Source organism: Chrysochloris asiatica, unplaced genomic scaffold (genome assembly GCF_000296735.1).
Source record: "Chrysochloris asiatica unplaced genomic scaffold, ChrAsi1.0 scaffold00032, whole genome shotgun sequence".
Lineage (NCBI taxonomy): Eukaryota > Metazoa > Chordata > Mammalia > Afrosoricida > Chrysochloridae > Chrysochloris > Chrysochloris asiatica.
In genome coordinates this window covers 1,670,656-1,692,577 of record NW_006408550.1, presented here as the reverse complement: position 1 = coordinate 1,692,577, position 21,922 = coordinate 1,670,656, and the positions used below count along the sequence as shown (strand labels likewise).

General features: G+C 38.1%; 1 protein-coding gene across 6 annotated transcripts in view; it reads left to right on the top strand.

Moving 5' to 3' along the window:
• Positions 1-16,503, top strand: part of NRCAM (neuronal cell adhesion molecule) — a 99,602-nt gene extending 83,099 nt beyond the window's left edge. For 5 of the 6 annotated variants that reach the window (XM_006859282.1, XM_006859281.1, XM_006859280.1 and 2 more), the window contains 3 exons: positions 4,041-4,172; positions 5,482-5,560; positions 15,851-16,088. In XM_006859282.1, coding sequence (XP_006859344.1) covers positions 4,041-4,172; positions 5,482-5,560; positions 15,851-16,088 — 449 coding nt within the window. Of the gene's footprint in view, positions 1-4,040; positions 4,173-5,481; positions 5,561-15,850 lie in introns of all 6 variants that reach the window. The other variant, XM_006859279.1, reaches the window with a different exon arrangement.
• The last annotated feature ends 5,419 nt before the right edge of the window (positions 16,504-21,922 follow it).

Genomic DNA, 21,922 nt, shown 5'->3' with positions numbered 1-21,922 from the left:
GGCATACAATATATACATATCATTTTATTGTGCTTCACTCTCTTCCCCCTGGATAAAAAGGAGGCTGGTGGCACTGTGGGATAAGCATTGGACCGCTAACCACAAGATTGGTGGTTCACACCCACCAGCCACTCCTCAGGAGAAAGATGGAAGCTGTCTGCTCCCATAAAGATTTACAGCCTCAGTATCCCCAAGGAGCTGATCTGCTTATGCTTTAGGGCCACTATGAGTCGGAGTCGACTCGATGGCAGTGAGTTTTATTTCCCCCTGAGTAAGCATTTTCTTGACTTTTTATAGTAGTGATCTCATACAATATTTGTCCTTCTGTGACTGACAAATTTCACCCAGCGTAATGTCCTGTAGGCTCATCTATGCCGTGAGGTATTTGCAGTTTTATTGTTATTCGTTACCTAATATATAATATCCCATTGTGTGTATGTACCATAGTTTGCTTATTCGTTCATCCATTGATGGGCACTTAGGTCGTTTCCATCTTTTTTCTATTGTGAATAACACTGCATGAATGTGCAGTTATTGGTTGTCAAGTGCCATTGAGTCAGTTCCAACTCATAGCAACCCTACCCACAAGAGAACAAAACGCTGCCTGGGCCTGGGCCATTCTCAAAATCATTGTGTTTGAACTCATTATTGCTGTGCCAATCCATCTCATTTAGGGTCTTCCGCTTTTTCACTGACCCTCCACTTTACCAAGTTTGATACCCTTCTCCAGGGCCTGGTCTCTCCTGTTAATATACCTGAAGAATGAGACACAAAGTCTCTGTTCCCGTAACGGCTGTTATTTCTCTAGGGTATATACCCAGTTTTCGCATTGCTGGATCCTATGGTATTTCTATTTCCAACTTTCTCAGGAAGTGCCATCCTTTTTCCACAGTGGTTCCACCATTTTACAATCCTAAGATTTACACCCTCGGAAACCCTGTACAGGGTCGCTATGGGTCGGAACCGACTCAACGGCACTTAACAACAATAGCAACAGCAACCAGCGGTGACTGAGGGTTCTAGTCACTCCATGCCTTCACTGGCATTGGCAGTTTTTGTTGATTTTTTTTTTTTTAACTTTGCAATTAATGCTAGAGTGAGATGATATCTCATTGTGGTTTTGATTTGTATCTATCCAGTGGCTAATGATCACAGATGTTTGTTCATTTTTGTTGGCAGCCTAAATGTCTTCTGTGGTGAAATGTCTGTTTATGCTCTCTGTCCATTTTTAAATTGGATTTTTTCTTTTTGTTGTTGAGGTGTTGAAGTTTTCTATAAATTTAGAGATTAGTCCCTTGTCAGATATGTCACTGCCAAAATTTTTTCTCCAGTCTGTAGGTTTTCTTTGAACTGTTTTGGGGAAGTCTTTGATGCACATAGATGTCTAATTTTTAGGACTGCCTAAATCAGGAGTCCTGATGCGGCACTGTGGGTTAATGCACTGGACTGCAAGGTCGGTTTGAAGCACAAAATCAGCAGTTCAAGCTCACCAGCCACTCCTTGGAAGCCCACTACAGGGTCGCTATGAGTTGGAACTGACTCGAAGGCAATTAACAACACCAACAATAATCTTAATGTGCAGAGTCCTGGTGTGGCGCTGTGGGTTAATACCCTGGACTGCAAAGTTGGTTTGAACCACCAAGTTGGAGGTTCAAGCTCACCAGCTACTCCTCCAACACAGGATTGCTATGAGTTGGAACCGACTTGACGACACTTAACAACAACAATCTCAAAATGTAGGAAAAAGATGAGGCTTTCTGATCACACAAAGATTTACAGCCTTGGAAACCCTATACAAGGTCACTAGAGTCGGAACCAACTCGATGGCACTTAACAACAACAACAATTTTAGTGTGGTATTAAACAAAAATTCTCAGTTGCATCATTGCAAGCTGCCATCTAGCAGTCTAATTCTGGCAGTCCCCCTCTGCAGAATGATGGCTCTGCTAGTTCTCGTGTATCTGACCGTATTAGATACTAGTGATGACAAAGCTGTATGTTGTTAAGCATGCTAAAAGCTGGGACCCTTTCATTTAAATGCTCAGTAGACTTAGACCAGTTTTGTTTCAACTTTGAAGAAAAAGCACACAAAGATCATGTATAAACTGACAGAATTATATTGCCAAAGAGAATGTAATGATGCATTTAAAAAATATATTTACCTTTCTCAGACTGGAAAGCCCCTAAACATTTTATTCTTTGGTCAGACTTTTGCAGATTTAATGTCTAGACATGTTTTCAGGAATGCATTAGAGCATAGCAGTGGGGCATAATGGCTAGTAACATGCTCTCTGGGAGCAAACAGACATAGGTCAAATTCCAACTCTTTTGTAAGTTCTTTTCCCTCTCTGAATTTATGCTCTCTGAATTTATTCCTAATGCCTACCTCAAGGATTGTTGTGAAGATTAAATGAGATTATGCCCACAACCCAGTGCCTAGCATGTAATAAGAGTTCAAAAATGTTAGCAGTTAATATTATCTTTGTCTTCATCTTCATCATCATCAGACTTAGTATGGTATGTAAAGGGGATGGGGAAACTACCTACCTTCCTACTTCAGTTACGCCTGGTTATGATGCAACTTAAATCCCCACAAACAAGGCACACAACATGTACATACAAGGGACTAAGGGAGAAAGACTGCTGGTATTTGATTTGTATTCCAGGTAATATAATTCCACTTGTCTTTTAATTTCTTTTAAAAACACACATCCTCACATTTCTCATGTTCCTTTCCCCACGTCATTTCAAGTGCTTCCTTTTTACCTGCATTTTGCTGTAGAGAAAAAGGGGGTTATTCTTGCAATATAGAGCAGAACCCAGGATACGTGCTGCCATTTTTATTTTGTTCATCGAGAGATTGCATAAGCTTTACACAACCATGTTAAATGTATTCGGAAGAAATTCGATTAATTTAAAAGCATGATATGGACATGCTATGAAATCAAAAGAAGATCTTTTTCCTTGAGTAAATTGTGGTCAGAAGAGAAACAACAAAGGCCTTTTAAAACAGGATTCATACCAGTTTGTTTAAACAAACCCACATGGGCATATCTGAATAATCATTGATGCTGCACTTTGTCCCATTTTGCTTTGAGTGACACTTCTGAATGATATCAGAAATGCTGATTATTCTGTGGTGTTCTTATGAAATTTGCATACTGTGGTATTTATTTGCTTAAAATAAGTGAAGACAACGAAAACATACATCTGAATGAGTATTTTCCCTTCAAACTGATCACCTACCCAGACTTGCTTCCACTGATCAAGATATATTTCAAAATCTTTTTAGTGGATTCTAAGCATTAACAAATATTGGTCCTTGGAGTGTGAATTTGATTTTTACAGAAAATTTCAAATGCCCTTAAGAACGAAGGGATGAATAACAAATGAGATGAAATGCAAATTAAGTAATACTTTGGGTATAAATTGGGATGTTTTATACAACAATAAAGCTGGCTCTCTTGTGTGGACAGTTTTGTTTTTTGAAAAGAGGATTTTCAAAACATTCATCTTTAATGGTGTATTACTGCAATGTTATTTTAACCTCCATAAGTGATTCCTTTGAAGGAAGAATGCTCCATTATATGTATATATCCTATCCTGTTTAAAATTCAGTGTTATATTATTATAATTGTATTTAACAATATACAGCTTATCCAATAAGCAATGTTTAATTGGCTTGGGAATGTGTTTATACTGAGAATGCATAGATAGTTCATAGATTATACTGAGAATACATACATACTTCAGTAAAACATCATAACTGTGAACACAATTGTCAGCAAGACTTGTTAACACTTCATGACATTAGCATTCAGATTTCTCTGTTTTAAAAACTTGAATTTTTTTTTTAAATAATGAAAAAATTTCAAAGTATTTATATAACTCCTGATTGATAGCTGACAGATTCCAATATGGGGCTAAGTATAAAATTTATACAAACTCATATGCTGAGGCAATATTTTATTACAAGGACGATAACAGTTCCCGTCTCCTCCTTGCCCCATTCCCACCAACACTGTAAATTTGTTTTCCAGCAATGGCAAGCCGGCAGGTGGATATTGCAACTCAGGGCTGGTTCATTGGGCTAATGTGTGCTGTCGCTCTCCTTATCTTAATTTTGCTGATTGTTTGCTTCATCAGAAGAAACAAGGGTGGTAAATATCCAGGTAAGAAAGAAAGATTTTAATTGCTTTATAATGCTGCAAAATTATTCATTAAGCTGAAAAGAAATCAGGAGTGTAATCATGTAGATTGCTGTAAGTATATCTTCCCAGAATCATGAAATTGGACTTGTGTAGCCAAGTTTTGATCCCCTTTTACAAACAACCTAAACATTGTCAAAGATCAGAGGGCATTGGATGCAATAAATCAATCTGTTATTTGAAAATGTTAGTAACGCTGTTGCGTTGTTATTGTTAAGTGCTATCTAGTCAATTGCAACCCATAATGACTCTGTATAGGGTTTCCAAGAAGCAGCTGGTGAGTTTGAACCACCGACCTTGCAGTTCAAACGACTTTGCAGTCTGACGCATTAGCCCACAGCACCACACCAGGACCCCTCTGTTGCTTTGTTGTTGTTGTTATGTGCCATGGAGTGGTTCCGACTCATAGCGACCCTCTACTGGGTTTCCAAGGATGTAAATCTTTACAGGAGCAGAAAGCCTCATCTTTCTCCCACAGAACAGCTGGTAGTTTCTTTAGGCTCCAATAAATCATGGGTGCATAAGTAGCACTTGAGATCAACTAGGGGCGGAGGGAGGTGCCTGAAGTTTGCCCCAAGGAAGTAAAACATGCCCTGTGGCTTGATATTGCGTGACATGGTTTTTACTTCAGCTTAGTGATTTGTGCTGTTTAGTGGGCCCAGTGAATTCTTATCTTTTTAATCTGGTCATTTTCCTTCTGATACAATAAAAAATCTGCAGAAGGATAGATTTACAAAGCCTATCTGTAACCATCAATTTAGTTAACAAATAGATGGGTAAAATGAGGCAGGGAGAAATCTTAGAAACGTAAAAAGTATACCTTCATCAGGTGAGTAGGCGACTTGGTCCAAAATGCTTTTTAAAAAGTCAACACTATGTATTAACAAATGATCAAATGACCCCAAAACATCAGAATGTGGGTATGATTATATAGCATGTATGATTATATAACATCAACTGTGTATAGAATTATTTTCCCCTGCTCTGTATTTCCAATTAGCCCTGGTGGTGCTGTGAGTTTGGTGTTGGACTGCTTACCACAGGTCAGCAGTTCAAACCCACCAGCTACTCCACTGGAGAAAGATGAGGTTGTCTGCTCCTGTAAAGATTTACAATCTTGGAAACCCTAGATAGGGTCGCTTTGAGTCAGACTCGACTCGATGGCAGTGGGTTTGGTTTGGTTTGCTGGTTTATCTCTAAGACTTGACTCTTTAAGTCTTTGAATAAGGAAGCACAGGGTCCAAATATAATAATGTCATTTTGAAATTCTTAGTAAAAGAAAAGGAAGATGCCCATGCTGATCCTGAAATCCAGCCTATGAAGGAAGACGATGGAACTTTTGGGGAATACAGGTTAGTCCTCTGCTTCTCATTCGTTCCTGCCTTCTATGTTTGATAAGGCATACACTCAGACACTCTCTAAACAATAGGAATTAGCCAGGAACCCTCCTTTGCCTAGGATGTGATATTTACCTCAAATATTTGTCATGAATTTAATTTAGAAACATTTCCATGTCTAAATGTGTACACATCTCTCATAGATAAGACATTTTCACTTCTCATAAAAAAGCAAAAGAAAACATAGATTTCCATCTTAGTCATAGTCTTGGGGTGGAGTGTTTCCACTTTGTCATATATTCCAGGGGCTCCTGCTGTATTATCAACCTAGCAAAGCTGGTGTGCTACTTACTGTAAGATCAAAACAAGACCCTGCAAAATCAGCACTGGAAAGGAAACTCTACTTATCGTTTCTAAGCAATGCTTTTTGAACCATTTGAAACTAGTTTTTCTAAAACAAATGTCCATACCCTTGCCTGTGACTCATGAATTGATAAAAAGGTTGTTTTAGAAGCTGTTAACTATTAAGAAATATTACAGCCCTCTGGGATATGTGTCAACTCACAAAACTTTTAAGCTATATAAGAGGGCATCAAAAAGATTGTTGAAAATGGAATTAAAAGACAATGGCAGTTTCCCACAGACTTTTTGGAGCCCTCTCGTATTCTTGGCTTGGTTCCATCACTAAGGAAATATTTTAACATAGCCTGTGTGTTAAATAGTAAAGAAAACAACAATTCTTTAAACATAGATGTTCTTGCTTAGATGGTTTCGGTCTTTTCAAAAAGTGATAAATGATTATTTTAGGTATATTTAAGCACAGAAACAAAACACTTGTTTATTTATTTAAAAGATGGGGGACTTGGGTATTCGAAAAGGATTTTTCTATTTATAAAATGCCCATATACCTCTTCTTTCTTTCTTTCCTTCAGCCTCTTGATATAAAATGCAAACTTTTAGATATGTCCTGAGTCCATATGAAAGTTTCCTTTTTTTACCAGAAGAAATAGCTTTTACACGAAGTAAAAAGTTTCACTATTATGATTGCCAGATAACATTTATAAACAATGAAATACTTATGTTCATCTTTACCTATTGCTAAAGCTCATTTTATTGGAGGTGTCCCACTGTGGGTTAATGTGCTGGACTGAAAGGTCAATTTGAACCACAAGGGCAGTGGTTCAAGCCCACCAGCTGCTCCTTGGAAACCCTATACAGGGTCGCTATGAGTCGTAACCGACTTGATGGCACTTAACAACAGAAGTCATTTCTAGTATTTTCATTTCAATATCATGAGGGTAAAATAATGCCCCAAATGAGAAATAGAGAACTGATTGAGTGAAACCATAGATATTCAACAAAATTGGCTTCAGACCAGTTTCTATGCAGATACAAGTGTGCTTTGGTGTCTCAACATCTAAGCTTTTATATTTGGATCTTCACTTCAACAGAGCTGACTATGGATTCTACAGTACCGTGCTTAAATACACCTGGCACTGTACTGCTCACCTTGAGAGTCTCAAATATCAACTTGCTATTATAGCCGTGTGGAAACAGGATCTGATGTCAATATGACTTAGAGTAACGAGGCTTCACTAAAACCTGATTAAAATTCTAGATGGAATTTGAACTAGCTCGGAATCAAGAGACAATTCATTTTACTCTCAACTCAGCCATTATGTGTGATTCCATTAGGTATGACATTTAATTTGCCCATTTTTTTTCCATCTATAAAATGAGCTAGTTGTTCTTGTATTAGATGGTCTCTGAAAGTTTCTTTGTTACTTCTGTAATTTCTATGGTCCTCTACAAAGTCTCTACTAACAACTTTTAATATGACTTGGGGTCCCTGCACAGTACAGTATAGCACATGACTGCTTATTGGCCTCATGACCACTGTGTTTACATCTATTTGGTTTTATATATATATATATATATATATATACATATACATGTGTATATATTTGGTTTACATCTTTTTGCTTATATATATACATACACATGTATATATATATACATGTGTATGTATATATATACATGTGTATGTATATATATACATGTGTGTATATATATATACATGTGTATGTATATATATATACATGTGTATGTATATATATACATGTATATGTATTTTGTGTGTGTCAGTATTAATTCATATGTGATGTGTTCATGACACATTTTCAAATGATTGTCTTTAGCTTATGAATTTCTAAGGAGAGAAAAACTTTTAGTTTGGCCCTAGTGAGTACAAATCCCAGTGTTCATACGTGAAGATAAAAATCACAACAGATTAGATTGATTTAGGAGGTGTCAGGGGAAATAAGGTTCTGCTGGGCCCCCTAAACATGAAATACATATCAGTTTTTTAAATGAAATTAAAGGTTCATAAAGACAATTCCACATATGACATCAATTCCCCAAATTCCCAGCCCCTCTCAGAACCAACTCTACAGCACTTAACACAACAACAACCCTTGTTTCTGATGTGACTTTGTCCTGTGACACATTCCTCAGACTGTACTCCCTTTGGTTTCTTTCCTATTTAAATAATTCAGAAGCCCTTTAGTTTCTTAGATGTCACAATTAACAAAAATGGTTCCAACTGTGTATTGTATAATCCTTTTTTAAAATAAGGCTTCATTTGTGTGTCTTTACCTTCCCTAAATTGCCAGGGCCCCTTCTCTACTTTGCACCTTGTAGAAAATTTGACCCCTGTACAAATGGATATCAAAAAGTTTGTGGGAAATGGAATTAATAGATAATGGGATTTTTCTACAAACTTTTTAAATCCACTTCATAGTATGTATTGGTTCTTACTCGTTTCACTTAAAAAAAATAAATGAGTCTGCTGATCATACCCAGATGCACAAAATTAGGGCTATTGTAAATGTAAATGAATTCTGTCTGTGATTTGCTCAGTCTCCAGCCTGAAGAGAAAACCTTTTCTCCATGCCAGGAGATATTTACATCGTGCAAAGAGATATGGAAATTAAATGTCCAAATTTACTTTTTTTTTTTCGTATGCTATAGCCCTATGCCCTCAGTCCAGCCCCCACCCCCAAGCACTCACCCTCTGGTCAAAGCCTGCAGCTTTGTTTGTTTGTTTCTTTAATTATACAGACAGTAGGATCTGCATCCTAACTAGCATATAGAAAAATCAGAGAAACAATGCAACCAACTGTGTAAGTATTGTCTTGTTCTTTAGATCCATTCTTTTAAAAACCAGACTGAACCCAGGTCATAAACCATATGCCCATGGCTCTTGAACTCATAACTTTCTGCATACATCGATGTTCTTATCATGAGAATCCTGTCATTCATATGAACATGGTCCTGTTACATGCATGTTGACCCATGCTCATAAGGCTTGAATGATGCTAAGACGTGTCACATTTGTTCTATACTTGAGATTTCTTCTCTTCAAAAGCATGAACTGACCTGTGAACAGAATCAATAATAATGGATTTTTAGTATTGGGGTTCAAAAAGAATGTGTGAGTCATGAATGTCAATAAAACTTAAGCATGTTGGATCAGCATAGGATGGTGTCTACAGACAAAACCCATGGAATTATCACAGATTTATCAGTCCACCATTGCGGAGTTTCTCTCTGTCAAAATCAAATCAAATCAAAATCCTAAGAATAAACTTATTCTTAGGAGTTTGATAAATAAATTTATCCAAATAAAATGTGTTCTTAGGATATGAAAATATATATATATATATTCCATTACTTTGTCAAATATCATAAAATTGGTTAGGATGAAATTCAATTTTTTTTTTTTTTTTTTTTAGTGTTAGAATTCTCAGGAATTTCTAACAACACTCACTGTCTATAATATTGTTAATTCACAGTGAATCCATTCAACCAGCATTTATTGAGTGCCACTGCATTCTATGCCTGGGCATGTCAAAAATAACAGAACATGACCCCACATTGGGATGTTATAGTCTAGTAAGGGATACAGCAAAGAACAAGAATGATTTAAGCATTATGTGAAAAGTGCTATGGAAAAGAGAAAATCAAGGTAGCAATTGAGCAGGATTAGGCAAGTGGACAGCAGATAAATTACAGGAAGTCTTCCCAGAGGAAGGACTGAATGTAAGAGATGTGTTTTGATATTGTGATGTGAACATGACTTTCCACTGTACAACCATCTTTCTTTGTGACTATTTCACAGGTGTATATATTATATTGGACTCCTGGTATGGCTCTATAGGATAAACACTGGGCTGCAGGTCACAGGATCAGCAGTACAAACCTACCAGCTGCTCCTATGAAACCCTATACAGCATTGTTATGGGTCAGAACTGACTTGATGACACTTAACAACAGCAAAAGCATATACTATATTATGATTTGTTAATTTTCTAAAATTCTGACATTCTGTACTTAAAAGTTCTCAAATGACATTTAAAAATGTATCTGTACTGTGTAACTAACTAAGCAGATGACTTTAAAATCATATTTTATAGCTTTCAGATTCCTCTCATTTGGGAGACAACCCCTTCACACTTAAAGTTGACAAAGTTAACTTCCCTAAGTACAGAGTCAAAAGCAATTCACTTGTTACTTCACTATAAAATCCATCTTTGAACTGAAAAAGGCAAGCACTAATGCAATGCTACTTCAACAGTCTTGTAGCCCCTCGTTACGTCTGAGTGTGCGTGCATGTTGCACACAGACTTCTTAGAAGAAATCACTCTGAGATGTGGGCCTAGAATGGAGAGAAGAGGTGTGGGGGGACACTTACATTTGTTGGGCACAGACCACGTGTCAGACACTATGCTGATACCTTTGATATGCTGCTTCCTCTAGATTTTAATTATTAAAGTACAATATTACATCATCCCACATTTTTCAAAAACTAGTCTTAAAGAAAAATATTGCTGTCTTTCAACAGCTTTTCCTGGATAGACTCTGTTTGTGAATATCACTCCTCTTCCTTCCCTTTCGTCTTTCAAACACGTTCTGTGTTACTGTCCAATTCTCTCTCATCTGCTATGGCCATTAATTAAGCTAGAGTGGCAGCTTCCAGGCACTCTTTTCTGGATTGTCCATTATACATGACTGATAAGATTGTACATAGAAAAATCCACAAGAATGTACAGGTAAAGATTGGAATTATTAAGAGATTTTTTAATGTTGCTTAACAAAAAATTTATATAAAAATCAACTATATTTCTTATTTACCTGTTGTTATTGTTATTGTCAAGTGTCATGGAGCTGGTTCTGACTCATAGCAACTCTGTATAGTATTTCCGAGGAGCTGCTGGTGAGTTGGAACCACCAACCTTGCAGTTCAAATCGACCTTGAGATCAAGTGCTTATCCTATGGTGCCACACCAAGACTCCTGTAAACAAATGAAAAATATTTGTAAGGATTTCAGTTATTATAGCATAAAAATATGATGTAAGAATAAAGCCAGCATAAAGAGCTGCCCTCTGTCCCTAAATCCTTTGGTCTATTTCAGAACTCTGTAATCCATCCCACTGGCCAATTTATCTTTACTCCAAAACCTGAATGGAAAGAAAATAAAAATCCTCACAATGAGACCAATAAATGACATCATAATAAATGGAAAAACAGTTGAAGTTGTCAAAGACTTCATTTTGTTGGGATCCACAATCAACACTCATGGAAGCAGCAATCAAGAATCTGCTGCAAACAATATCTTTAAAGTGTTCAAGAGCAAAGATATCAGTTTGAGGACTAAGGTGTACCTGACCCAAGCCGTGGTATTATCAATATGCTTATGAAAGTTGGACAGTGAATAAGGAAGACAGTAGAATAATTGATGCATTTGAGTTATGGTGTTGGAAGAGAATATTGAAAGTGCCATGGGCTGCCAGGAGACCAAACAAATCTGTGTTGAAAGAATTACAGCCAGAATGTCCCTTAGAAACCAGGATGGCGAGACTTCATCTCTCATACTTCAGACATGTTGTCAGGAGGAACCAGCCCTTAGAGAAGGACTTCATGCTTAGTAAAATGGAGGATCAGTGAATAAAAAGAAGACCTCAAAAGAGATGCATTGAGGCAGTGACAGCAGCAGTGGGCTCAAACAAAGCAACAATTGTGAGACTGGCACAGGACCAGGCAGGGTTGTATGTAGGGTTTTGTTCTGTTGTATGTAGGGTCGTTATGAGTCAGAACTGACTCAACAGCAGATAAAAATGATTAACAACACCCAAACCACCCTGTCTTAATATACCCACCACCATCAATTGCCGTCAAATAAATTCTAGCTCCAGGAAACCCTACATGTGTGAGAGTAGAACTATGTAGACTTCATTGGGTTTTCAAGGGTTGGTCTCCAGGTCTTTCTTTCAAGGCACCTGTCAGAATTTCAACCTTTTGATTAGGTGACGAGCACAGCATCACCCAGGGACTGCTCCATTATACTATAGCTTTGCAACATGTCTTACTATCTGGTAGGGCAGGCCCTCCAACTTTGTCCTTCAAAAATTTCTTAGAGCTCCTTGCCTTTTCATTTACATATGAATTTTAGAATCAACTTATCAAAGTCCGCAAAAGAACCTACTGGATTTTTATCAGAAATAAATGGAATGTAAAGAGCAATATGGGGGAGATTAACGTATTTATCATATTTTAATCTTCTTATCCATAAATTGACATATCTCTCCATTTATTTAGGTCTTCTCTAGTAAATACCCATGTTGTATTTTTTCATAGAGGCCTTTATGACCACAAGGTCTCTGCTCCAACTACTCAGCTCTACTGCTGTAGTGCAAAAGCAGCCACAGATGATCTGTATGTGAATGGGTGAGACTCAATTTGCTGTGGTCTGCAGATCTGCACGGGAGAAAGATGAGGCGTTCTGCTCCCGTAAGGATTTACAGCCTCGGAAACCCTGTGCAGGGTCACTATGAGTTGGAACCGACTCCACGGTACTTAACAACAACACAGCTCTGTCCTGCAGAGGCTGTTCTCAATGCTGATGAATTATAAGTCAGATCCTGTCACTTGTCTATTACAAATCCTCCAGTGGCTTCCCATTAAGGCAGGATCCTTTCAATATTCTACAAGGCCTTGGTCTAACCCTGTTACCTCTCTTAACTCCTGCTGCAATCTCTGTCTTACTCATTGAGCTCCAACTATACCAAGCTCTTTTCTGCTTCCAGAACATAGCAGGCTTGCTCCTACCTCAGGGCATTTGCACTGCCATTGGCCCTGCCAACGTCACTCTCCCCCCACCCAGCTATCCATCTGGAGAGCTCAATTCTTTTAAGTCTTTAATCAGATGTCACTTCTTAAATGAAGCATTCCCTGAGTATCCAGTGTAATTCCTAGCTCCACTCCCTCCCTGACATCTTCAGTCCTCTTTTCTCACTTCTATATTTTCCATAGCACGAATCATCTTCTAACATGTTATATAACTAACTCACTTTCATTATATTGGTTACATATTGTCTGTATTCTGCCCCCACTATACTTTAAACTCAGTGAGACAGGGGTTTTAATCTGTCTTGTTTGCTGTTATATCCTCAATGCATAAAACAATAGCTGTCTTACAGTAGGCACTCAATAAATATGCATTGGATGGTTGGATGCATGAATAGATGGATAGCCGGGTCAAAGAGATACCATTGACTGGAATTCCCTGTGCGGTATTCTGTGGAACCTTAGTCCTACAAGACAGAATAAGAGTAACTACTGGAATCTGGGTGAGAAAGTTCTACTCATTATTGAACTCTTCGATGGAATTAAATTCCTTACCAAGTATGAGCAATATTTCACGGGAATTATTCAAGAGAAGCCTAGAAGATGGTAATTAAATCCCATCAATGTTGTATAAGCCATTCTTATAATAAGATGGAGACTGGATGCTATGTCCCTTGAAGTGTCCCAAACACAGGCCACCACAAGGTCTGTGGACCTCCCCAGGTATTGGTTAGCCATGATGGTAATACCGTCTATTCAGTTTGTGGCAAGAACTTAGGGATTGTTGAACCAATTAATTTTTAACATCAGTATAGTATTATTGTTCAGTCATGAGATTTTCTCCTTGTAGAAAAATTGAAACCTCTAGTAGGAATTATTAACAAAGGAGTAGAAATATTTGTGTACCTTGAAATATTAGTCACTGTAAAATAGAAGGAGCAATCAAGTCCTAGTGCAGATTGCTGGGAGAAACATTATAGCTAATGTAACCTCTTTTTTTACATTAATTCTTTAAATTTTTTTACTAACATTGGTTATGTTTCTTATTTTTACCTGATATTTTTTATTATATGAAAGAAAACAAAATACTGGATTCTGTCATTATTATTATTTTTTTTAATATTTTCTTTGTTACTGAATGTTACCTATTAAAGTACACTGAATGTGCATACCTTGTTATATAGCCATACGGGTAGATGTTCTAAAACATAATGATTCCTCTTCTCTTTTGAGAGATTGTGTTTAGGGGATTCAACAAATTCATCATCAAAATAGTAGTTTTCTCACAGAACAGCTGGTAGGTTTGAATTGCTGGCCTTGAGGTTAGCAAGCTAGTACTTACTCTACATCTCCATATGGAGTCCCCCTGTGGTGCTGTAGGATAAGCACTGGACTGCTAACTGCAAGTTCGAAAGTTCAAACCCACCAGCTGCTCCTCAGAAACCCTATACAGTGTTGCTTTGGGTTGGAATTGATTTGACGGCACCTGACAATAACATATATATGTGTGTGTATATATGGGGTGTGTAAATATATATACATTTCTCACAGTGCTACACCAGGATTCCTACACACGTGCGCACACAACTTAAAAACAACCGTGAGGATAGTGCAGGACCTGGCAGTGTGTCATTGTATTGTGCGTAAGGTCTCTATGAGTTGGAACTGACTCAATGGCACCTAACAACATGACATATCTAATGGGACTGTGAACCACAAAGTTGGCAGTTCAAGCCCTCTAGCTACTCCAAAGGAGAAAAATTAGGTGTTCTGCTCTCACCAAGATTTACAGCCTCAGAAAACCTAGACTGTGATGCTATGAGTCGGAACTAACTCAGTGACACTTAACAACAACAACAATATATATATATATACATATAGATATAGTGAAGTTGGCCCAGGATAGGACATTGTTTCATTCTGCTGTGCATGGGGTTGCTATGAGTCAGTTCCGACTCAATGGCACCTGACAACAACAACAACAGATATGTATTTATACATATGTCTATATCAGTATGTCTTGGTATGGGGCCATAGGATAATCACTGGACCACAAGGTCAGTTTGAACCACAACGGCGGTGATTCAAACTCACCAGCTACTCCTCCGAAACCATATATAGGGTCGCTGTAAGTCAGAAGCAACTCAAAGACACTTAACAACAATGATTAATATGAATACTTCTTTCAAGTTTCTCAAAAATTATACTCATCAGATTTCTGGCCAACATGAATAAACTATAGAGAAGGGAGCAGTGGGGTGAAGATGAGAGCAGGAAAAGTTTTTTTTGTTTTTTAATATCTTAAATATACAAAAAAGTATGTTTTTATATCTTCTGATTCATTCTCCCACTTTAGCATATGTTGACATGTATAAAGAGTCCAAATAAATCTAGGCTTTTAAGTCAACCTGTGTCTCTTCCCAAATTAACAAATCTTTACCCACTATCTAAGGTTCTTTTAGTAAAAATGAAAACTGTATGTCAGTATAAGCATTTTGCTTTTCTTCTTAGGCTATTTTCATTTGTTTCTTCTGCACCCTTTTAATGGAATTTGTAGGTCTCTTGAAAGGTAAGGTTGAAGTTTGTAAGTCTAGCCTGCACTCAATAACAAACCTATTTGAAATGCAGGATTTTGCTTCACCTTCCGGCTCAGGGGAAAAATAATCCACCTTTCATATTTAACCAAAATCATTTTCCATTCATATTCAAGAGATATTAAGCAGTTTAACATACTAGCTTCTCTTCTTGCCATAAACTTTTAACCCCTTTAGAAAAAAAAAAAGTAATTTTCAACTTTTTCCAATTCTTCCTTTTGTCATGCTTGTGATTATTTCAGAATTGCTTTCAAATCACGAGTCAGAATCTGTCATTGAAATTTATATGCACAATAAGAAGCCATCCACTCTACTGAAGACTTCATGATGAAACCATTTCAGCACCTGATTCTCATCCCAATCATACCCTAGTAATTGGAGTCAACCTTACAATTGGATTTGGGGGGTGGAGCCCAGGACTCCATGTGCTTTATCATAATTTGCATGCATGATCTTTAAAAATAAAAAAAATAAAAAAACTTTGGCTACAGGCCAGTCTTGACAAAAACGTTTTTCTCTTTCCAGTGATACAGAAGGCCATAATCCTTCAAAAAACGGAAGTCGAACGTCTTCAAACAGAACTGTGAAAAAGGGAGACAGTGATGATAGTCTAGTTGACTATGGAGAGGGGGTGAACGGCCAGTTTAATGAGGATGGCTCCTTTATTGGACAATACAGTGGTAAGAAAGAGAAGGAACCAGCTGAAGGAAATGAAAGCTCAGAGGCACCGTCTCCCGTCAATGCCATGAATTCCTTCGTTTAATTTTTAAGCTCTTTGCCAATATCCCATTTCTCTAGAATGTTTATCTTAAGCACTTGGCTGTCTGTCCTCTTATATACTATGAACATATAGGTAGAAAATGTATTTTCTACTGTATGTTGTTATCATAAGAACAGTTAGACCAAGAACTTAATCAGTCAAATGATAATGTGAACTGGAGTGCAAAGTGCATACTTTTTTCTTCAAAATGGGTATTCTTGATTTCCTCTGCGCTGATAAAATAATACAGCATCGTCAACAGATCGTGTTATTTCCTCTGGATACACTTCAATATGATGCATGAAAAAATTCTATACATTTAAAAAGCATACCTGTGTATATTATTAAAACATGGTTCGATACTTTGTTGATACTGTCCTCTGCTGAACCCCTGAATATGAATTCCGTTTTCATTGTCAAGAGTGTTACTGTAGTATCTTCTAGAACTTCAATGTCTTTGTGGACATTGTTGTGGAATTGGTGACTCTATGTCTAGCTGTCGTTAGTCTTTTTGGGAGACTGTTAGGAACAGTATGTACAGTATATACTTGCTAAATGAGTTAATTATGACAGTTGCATTTGTTGATGCTTCCTGAGACTTTGTTACCTACACTTTGCTCTTGTTACTTCGTAGCCTTCTTAATGGGCCAGGTATCAAAGCAGTACAGTGTTCTCCTTTCCCAGCATTTCTGTGTTGGATTTTTCCAGGCATAAACAGTGTGCATTGCCATGCATTTTGGGCACGTGTGCCATACTGAACGAACTGGAAACAAACCACTAAAATTCAGTTTCAAAACGATTCCAGAAGACACGGGGCAAGATCTATGCAGTGCCTTCAGACAACATTCCAAAACATACCACTTTCTGTACTAGCCCCTAGAGTCAGTCCCAGATCTTAGATGAGTCTCATTGTCTAGAGGAACTTTAAAAAAGCAGAGCTAATGAGATCATGAAAACTTCAATGCGAAAAAAAGGAAATGTGAAACAGTAATAATAAGAAGAAGACAATTTATTTTAAGGAGCATTTTTTTCCTCCTCAGCATAAAAAGAAAACGCTTTATTACCACCTGGAACACATGATAATTAAAACAAGTCAAACTCAATAAGGAAGATGTCAACTTGGTAGAAAACAAGATTTTTAAGTTATTCTCAAAATAAAAATCTACAACATCATGCCAACAGTAATAAATTATTCTCTAAGTTTTACCTGCCTTTGTGGTAGCTTGTGAGCCTTTCTGCAGCATTAAGCAACATGTATGCAAATTGCTACTACACATTTTGGGATCTAAGAAATCTGACAAGTGTTAACAAGGCCAATAGTCAAAATGATTACATCTGCAGTTTGAAAAATAAATATATATATATATGTGTGTAGTCTACCATATTCATGAATGATAAATAGCAAATGGTTTACCTCCAAATATGAAATTCTATAACAACCTATGGTTGAAGAAATGCTCAGTTTCATTTGCCAATAAATTGGTTTCTCATAACTTGCATCAAGTTTAATTTTAAGTAAAGCTTTTTATATGTAGATATTTTGTTGAATTTGTAAATACACTGAAAGTCTAGATGCTATTTGCTTATTGGTGTGACATACCAGTAAACAAGCCAACAATGTTTACGCTGTACTGTGTAAGAAGTAAGCTAGCTAACAGAATGCATGGGATTAGAAAGCATCTGCTGAAATACTTTTTGGGTTGGGCTTGTTTCCTTTTTTTTTTTTTTTTTCTCTCCTTCTTTTGCTGTGAAACTGAAATGGTGAACTACTCTACACATTGACAGCTGGTTTCTGAAGATGAAATCTTCAGGACTTTGCCTATGGGAAACAATAGGCGGAATCACGTGGCACCTTTTATATACGTAGGTAAAGCACAGTTTGAAGTAAATCCAGGTAAAGATGGCCTTAAATACTTCCAGGTGTCCATATTCACTTTTTCCAAGTCAACCTGTCCATTTGGAAATTCAGAGATAAAACACGCTTGCCTTGCATCAGAGAGAACAAAGATAAAAGTTACTTTCAATTTGCTGATGTTTCGCAATAATGACCAAAGTTTTGACTCTTCCATCATGGTAGATACTAAGTGTATCTGTGCATGAAGAGGTCACTTCTGTAATAGTACAACAGGTTTTGTATTAAAAATGAAGTGTGGTTTTAAAAGTCCCTTTCTTTTTTGTAATTTCTCATGTTCCAAGTGGAGTGTGAATGTCCCACATAGTGGTAATGCAATAGCACAGGAAAATGTGAATGGATTTCCATCCAATAGTCATTATTAACCAGTCAGGATTTCTTTGTGACTTCTAATTCATTCACACATAAATTCCCTGATATTTTCAAATGTTGTAAAATTTGAATTTTTTAAATTTTTTAAAGGATACTTCTCAGAACCTCTAAACAGGGTCACTCTGAGTCAGAACTGATTAACAGTAACAACAGCAGCATGTATAAATACAAAGAAAATTGAATACAGAGCTCTGGTAGCGTAGTGGTTACGAATCCGGCTGTGAACCTCAGGGTCAGCAGTTTGAAACTACCAGCTGTTCCGCGGGAGAAAGGTGAGGCTTTCTGCTCCCGTAAATATTTACAGCCTCGGAAACCCTATATAGGGTCACTATGAGTCAGAACCGACTCCACAGCAGCACATAACAGCAACAAACATAATGAGGCATTATGGGATAAGCACTGAACTGCTAGCCACAAGGTTGACAGTTCTAACCCACCAGCCTGCTCCTCGGAAACTCTATACAGGGTCGCTATGAGTGGGAACCAACTCAACAGCACTTAACAACAACAAACTTAATATGGTGAGTATGATAAGCACTGGACTGCCAGTCACCAGGTTGGTGACTCAACCCCACCAGCCACTCCATAGGAAAAAGATGAGGCTTTCTGCTCCAACAAAAGATGTTGAAACAAAAGCCCCAGAAACATTACACAGGGTCACCAGGAGTCGGAACCAACTCTGGCACTTAACAAACATAATATGAAACAGTTAATAAAAGTATATAATTTATTTTATTTTTTAGTGAAAAGTAGGAAAAGATATTATGAGCTTCTTTGAGAAAAGGTCTGAGAAATCTGATGCTGCCTTGAAAGCCAGCCTGTGTTCCTGGCCGTGGTACCTGCTGTCTGTCAGGGCCCGCTCTCCTGTTTGCCTGGCTGCCACCCTCCATTATCACAGGCTGATTGGAATCCTTAACTTCTCCTGCTTCGTGAGACAATTTGGGTATTTCCAAATATTGCTTTCATGGCAATCTCTAACCCCCATTCTTCTCATTAGCTCATATTTTCCCAGCTCCTTCAACAGCTGAGCTCTGGATAGGACCCATGAGTTACCACCTGTCCGGACTGGCTGTCCACTCATGAACCCTTCTGCTGGCACAGAGCTTGTCTCCCTACACTTTAATCTGGTGACATCATTTTATTGAAATGAACTGTAAAATGTGACAAGAGCCTCCCAGTTGTGCTCTGGAGGGCATTTCTGTCACTCACTGTATTCAAGCAAATCAGAGCCTCCCTTGTCCCATCCATCTGTGGGTCCCACTCAGTCCACACAGTCTGAGACCATCATCTGTCACAACTCTGCTTAGCAACTGATGCTGCTGGTGAATCATCAATGTAACCATGATAGAAAAAGTCTCCATCAGTGCTTCAGAGGATTATAATGGCCCTGCTTTCATCTTAATGATTACTTTGGAGATTTGTTTGTAGAGGCAAGGGAATGGAACACAGGAACTATATGAAAAGTCTCACCTAAAATGAGCTCTGTTGGCACAATGGTTAAGCACTCAGCTGCTAAATGGAAGGTTGAAGTATCCTCAGAGACAGAAAAAAAAACAACAAAAAAACCTTGGTGGTCTGCTTCTGTGAACATTACAGCCTTGGAACCCCCAGGAGCATCTATCTGTTACTTGGGCTGCTATGAGTTGAAACGGACACAGGACAAACTAAGGGAATCTCTCCTTTTTGTGAGTTTTTTTTTCCGAAAATGACCACCAGAGGGCTCCCGTGTTTTTAATCTGCACAAAGGAAACACTGTGCCTCGTTTTATTTCGCTTGCTTTACAGATATCTTTTTTTTTTAATTAATTACAAACTTGCAGCAATCCTTCCTTGAATGACTTTATCAGCTCCATTTTTCCAACAACACCTGCTTACTTTGTGTCTCTGTGTCTCGTTTTACTCATTCTCACAATATTTCAGATGATACAGCCTTGCTTGCTGAAAGTGAAGAAGACTTAAAATATTTACTGATGAAGATCAAAGAGCATCATCGCCTTCTGTATGGATTGCATCTCAATGTGAAGAAAACAAAAATCCTCGCCAGTGAACCAATAAACAACATTCTTATCAACGGAGAAAAGATTGATGTTGTCAAGGACTTCATTCTTCTTAGATCAACTATCTCACCGAAGCAGCAGTCGAGAAATCAAACGACGCATTGCATTAGGCAAATCTGCTGCACAAGATCTTTTTCAAGTGTTGAAGAGTAAAGATGTCAGCTTGAGGACTAAGGTGCGCCTGACCCAAGCCATGGTATTTTCAATAACCTCATATGCATGTGAAAGCTGGACAGTGAATAAGGCAGACTGTAGAAGAATTGATGCATTTAAGTTATGGTGTTTGAGGAGAATATTGAAAGTGCCATGGGCTGCCAAAAGAAGCAACAGATCTGTGTTGGAAGAAGTGCAGCCAGAGTGCTCCTTGTAGGTCAGGATGGCTAAACTTCATCTCTCATACTTCAGATATAGATATTGTCAGGAGGGACCAGTTGCTAGAGAAGAATATAATGTTTGATAGAGAGGAGGATCAGAGAAAAAGAGGAAGACCCCCAGAGAGATGAATTGGCAAAGTGGCAGCATCAATGGGCTCAAGCGTGGCAACAATTGTTAGGTTGGCCCAAGATTGGGCAGTGTTTTTTTCTGCTGTGCATAGGGTCCAACTTGATGCCACCTAACAACAACAACAACACAATATTTCAAACTTTTTATAATGCTAACTGAACAGTTAGGAGTCCTGGTTCCTGGTGTGGCGCTGTGGGGTTAATTCGCTGGACAGTAAAGAGTCAGTTTGACCTGTAAGACCAGCAGTTCAAACTCACCAGCTGCTCCTCGGAAACCCTACATAGGGTTGTTGTGATTCGGAATTGACTTGATAGCACTTAACAACAACAACATTGAGCAGTTGCTATTGAAGGAGCTCTGGTAGCATAGTGGTTATGAGTCGGGCTGCTAACCTCAAGGTCAGCAGTTCGAAACTACCAGGTGTTCCATGGGAGAAAGATGAGGCTTTATGCTCACTCATCTTTATGAGGGAGAAAGATTGACAGCCTCCTACACAATGTCACTATGAGTCTGAACCAAATCCACAACACTACCACTATTGTGTAAACACAACTTTTATATGCACAGGTTGTTAAATGCTGTTGAGTCCATTCAACTCATAGCGACCCTGTATAGGGTTTCCGAGGAGCAGCTGATAGATTTGAAATGCTGACCTTGTGATTCGCTGTTCAGTGCAGTTCTTAGAGCACCACATGTGCCCTGGGTCCTTATGTGCACTGGGAAGTCACACAAATTTTTTGGCTTATATCCAATGGGTAACCAAAAAATTCTGTGACTCCCTTTATTGTGATACATGCTTTATTTGGGTGTCTGAAACTGAACCTACAATACCTCGGAGGTATGCCTGTACTCAAAACAGTACTTTTGAAATCTGGTTGGCATATGTTGTTGTTGTTAAGTGCCGTCGAGTCGGTTCCGACCCATAGCGACCCTGTAACAGGGTTTCCGAGGGTGTAAATCCTTACGGGAGTAGAAAGCCTCATCTTTCTCCCG